The 3705-nt window shown below is 39.5% G+C and overlaps 1 protein-coding gene across 1 annotated transcript in view; it reads right to left on the bottom strand.

Annotated features, from left to right (window-relative positions):
• LOC121925304 (protein eyes shut homolog) overlaps nt 1-738 on the bottom strand; it is a 104523-nt gene extending 103785 nt beyond the window's left edge. Inside the window, exon 1 of the mRNA XM_042457294.1 lies at nt 93-738. Within this exon, the coding sequence (XP_042313228.1) occupies nt 93-738 (646 nt within the window). The remainder of the gene's footprint in view (nt 1-92) is intronic.
• Between the last annotated feature and the right edge of the window lie 2967 nt (nt 739-3705).

Raw genomic sequence — 3705 nt, 5'->3', positions numbered from 1 at the left:
GTTATTAATTTATTTTTACAATATAGCAAACAAGGCCAAACCCTACGACAAACAGCATGTCCAGAGTGTTCCTGAAATACATTTATTCCTACCTGCAAACAGTGGGGGGCATATGCAGTCATAGGAATCTTCACCATGTTCTCCTTTCTTCCCTTTGCCAATGCAGGAGGCATTGTTGTTGCAAGGCTTGCTGAAACACACATCAAATTCTTGGCAGAATTGTCCTGAATAGGATTGCTCACAGTAGCAGTTGTATGCTTCATCCCAGATATGACTGAGACATGTACCACGTCCAGAGCAAAATGGTGCACTTGGAGACTGTTGGCAAAGTTGTAATTTCACAGTCACATTCAGTCTAAGTCCTAAATTACACAGAAGTGGTCCTTGAGCTGGAACTTCTATGAAATAATGTGTGCCCATTCCAAGCCATTTGGGGTCGATTTGATGCATCCCACTCAGCCTGCAACCAAAAATTAGCTGCTCCTGAGGGATTTCTGTTTGTCTAGGACATGAAAGAAATTCTTCCATAGTAACATTTGCCAAATTCATGCCATGTGACTGAAAAGATGGTTCTGAAGAAATGAAGACTGCATCTCCCAACTGAAGATGCAGAGGGCAAATCTGAGGATTATTCAGAGATACATCTTCAGTGGCACTCTTTTCATGATCTGAGTCAAAATTCCAGCAGTCAGTGTAGAAGTTGGAACAGATTTTGTGAGTCAGGGACCATTTTACCATGTGCACTTTTGGCTGCATTTGCCATTCTGAAATGATTGGGTATCTTTTGCATATGGTTTGCCCCTCCACAAGGCTGCTTTGAAGGGAAAGGATTATCACAATGAGGGATTTCAGTTTCATTGTTTGTTTGGCTAACTAGAAAACTTCATCATGATGCGATGGGTCTGGAATACAGAATCTTTCCTTTCAGATGATGTGCAGTTCACATCTCCTTACAGGTGTCTTCTTTTTCATATCTCTTGCATGGTTACCTATGAAATAGCAGACAGATAAATAGTAGATAAGTATATACATAGAATAATATGGAGGATAATGCATGAGAAAATATTAAAAGTGGGGGGAGTATAGCTCTGAAAGCAAATATATTGATTTCAGGTAGTTCTAGTGTTGGTCAATCATTCTAATTGTTCATAATGCCCTAAAAGAGAATTGCTATGTAATTACCATGCAGCTCCCATTCTGGTTTTAATCAGAAATGGTAACCCTTATTGTGGGTAAGTGCGGCCAGACCCAGTGAGCTCTCCTGGAATACTGAGGGTCTGAAAGTTGGAATTTAGTGACAAGGTAAAGCAATCATGAGAGCAGATCTCCCATGCATATTAACATGTTTCAGTATCATGTGAAGTGACCTTTAGTTCAAGTGGGACAAAACAAACATATATGCCAAGGAAGGGGACTCTATGGAGGGAAACAAATATTCATGAAGGTGTCCCACCTTAAACACACACATCTGACAAGTTCAGTGAAAATCAGTGGGTTTTTCAGTAACTGGAGAGGCTTGACTAAATTACTGTTACTATGCAGCTGCAAAAATATCAAGTTTTCCTTCTGACTGAACCATATTTTAAAGCTGTTCAGCATCCCTTACATCCCTGTTTTCTTTGAGCATCTATCTTCTTTCATATTTATCTTTGGTTATGAGTTGTCCTATGCTCTTTGACTCTCCTTTATTCTGAATATTTAGCATAACATTCCTAATGACCCTTTTTGTGCTTTTAAACACAAGATGTTTACCTAAATTTATTTCATTTCTCCTATTATTTTATGACTCAAGGCTGACTGTGACATGGCCAGCAAGCCACAGTGCTTTTGTACTCAGGAACTAGCCTTGCTCAGGGAAACGTGAAGATATATGAATTTCACATGCAAGACAGAACAGTACTCAGAGGATTACTGTTTGGTCAGTTCCCTACTAGTGTAAAAATTGTGGCTGATAGCCAAGCAGATTGTATATTGTATATTTATTTATTTGCCATATGCCAAGATTGGCTGCTGGTGTATGATTTGTTTTTCCCCACCTTTTGCATACTGCATTGCCTGGGAACTAATTAGTTGTAGAAACGTGCTATGATTTACAAATAACTTAAAACTGTTCCGTAAATAAATTAAAGTTCACTACAAGATGGACATGGGAGCATAGCTATTATACATTGACACAAGTCATCTCTGAATTTCTGGAGGAATCAGAAACATTAGAGGATTTCTGTGTTTTATGTTGCAGTGCTGTGGGCCTATAGGGGAAGTGTAGGAAAGGGATCTTCTTTGCTGTTTGGGTGCCTGGAGGAGGTAATGGACTGCACGAAGGAAAACAAATTAAAGTTGAATCCAGACAAGATGGAGGTGCCTACTGTCAAGGGTCCTAAACTGGGTTTGGAGGTGTGTCGACCAGTCCTGGATGGGATTACACGCTACCTGAAAGACTGGAAGTGCTTCTGGACCCTTCATTCCAAATGATAGCTCAGATAGATATGACAGCCAGGACTGAGGACTATGAGCTTTGGCTCTTATGCCAGCTGCACCTCTTTCTAGATCTGGAGGACCTAAAGATGATAGTGCACTCATTGGTAACCCCAAAGAGGAGCTTCTGCAAACTGATGTACATTGGGCTACCTCTGTACCAAGTTCAGAAACTTTAATTAATTCAAAACATGGTTGCAAGACTGGTTACTGGCACATCTTGGTTACTGATACATCTAGGAGTGAGAATATTACATCAATATTAATATCACCCCACTGGCTGAAAATCAGATTCTGGGCAAGATACAAAGTATTGGTTATCACCTTTAAATCCCTAGATGGTTTGGGTCTAGGTTACCTATGAAATAGCCTCCCACCATATAACCTGCCTCGTAGACAATGCAGTTTGGGGGGAGGCAGCAGCGGTGGCTGAAAAGACCACTTAAACTGGTGCATTTGGCACCAGACCCCTTAATGGTTCTTTTTTTAAGAGCCGCAACAATTCACATCTTCAGCAGTGTGACTACACTACCAAATCTATTCGGATTGCGCTGCATTGTTCCCTGAAATGGAGGTGTATCCATTTTAAATCAGTACAATGGCAACTGTGAATGGCAACAGGGTTAAAATGGTACAAAGAGATTTGATCATGGTAAACGAACAGTGAACCAATTCTGAATCAGTTCTGAATTGGTGCGGAGATGCAAATCTCTTTGTTCAAAAAAGTAAGTGTGAATGACCCCATAGTTGTGAATGCAAAATTACTTTCATTCAGAAGGGCATCCCTTGACAACTAAGTGTTTCTAGGAAAGTAAGAGTAGATATTGCACTGTCTCTGGACTCAGGGTAGGTCAGATTCATCCAAATAGCACCACACTAATAATACCCACACAGCTAATTCCATAGCAGATCTTTGTTGTAATTGAATAAAGTGAGTTCCTCAAGTTTTGTAAAGTTTCACTTCATTTTTAGTTTAGTCACAAAATGAAAGTTTGATTGAATAAACTCACTTTCTGATAGGTAAGTTTACGTAGGAGACATTTAAAACTAAAAAGGAAGCCACATATTGAAAAAGGTTTAAATAAACATTTGTTGTGTTCTCACAATCACTGATGTTTCTCATTTTCCCAAATTCAGCAAACTATGGTTGTGGCTATCATTTATCTCAGCAGCAAATTGCCATCATCATCATCATCATCATCATCATCATCATCATCATCATCATCATCA

This window comes from Sceloporus undulatus, chromosome 1 (assembly GCF_019175285.1).
Source record: "Sceloporus undulatus isolate JIND9_A2432 ecotype Alabama chromosome 1, SceUnd_v1.1, whole genome shotgun sequence".
NCBI lineage: Eukaryota > Metazoa > Chordata > Lepidosauria > Squamata > Phrynosomatidae > Sceloporus > Sceloporus undulatus.
Note: the sequence above shows the minus strand (reverse complement) of the source record. Positions and strands in the feature narration are given on the sequence as shown.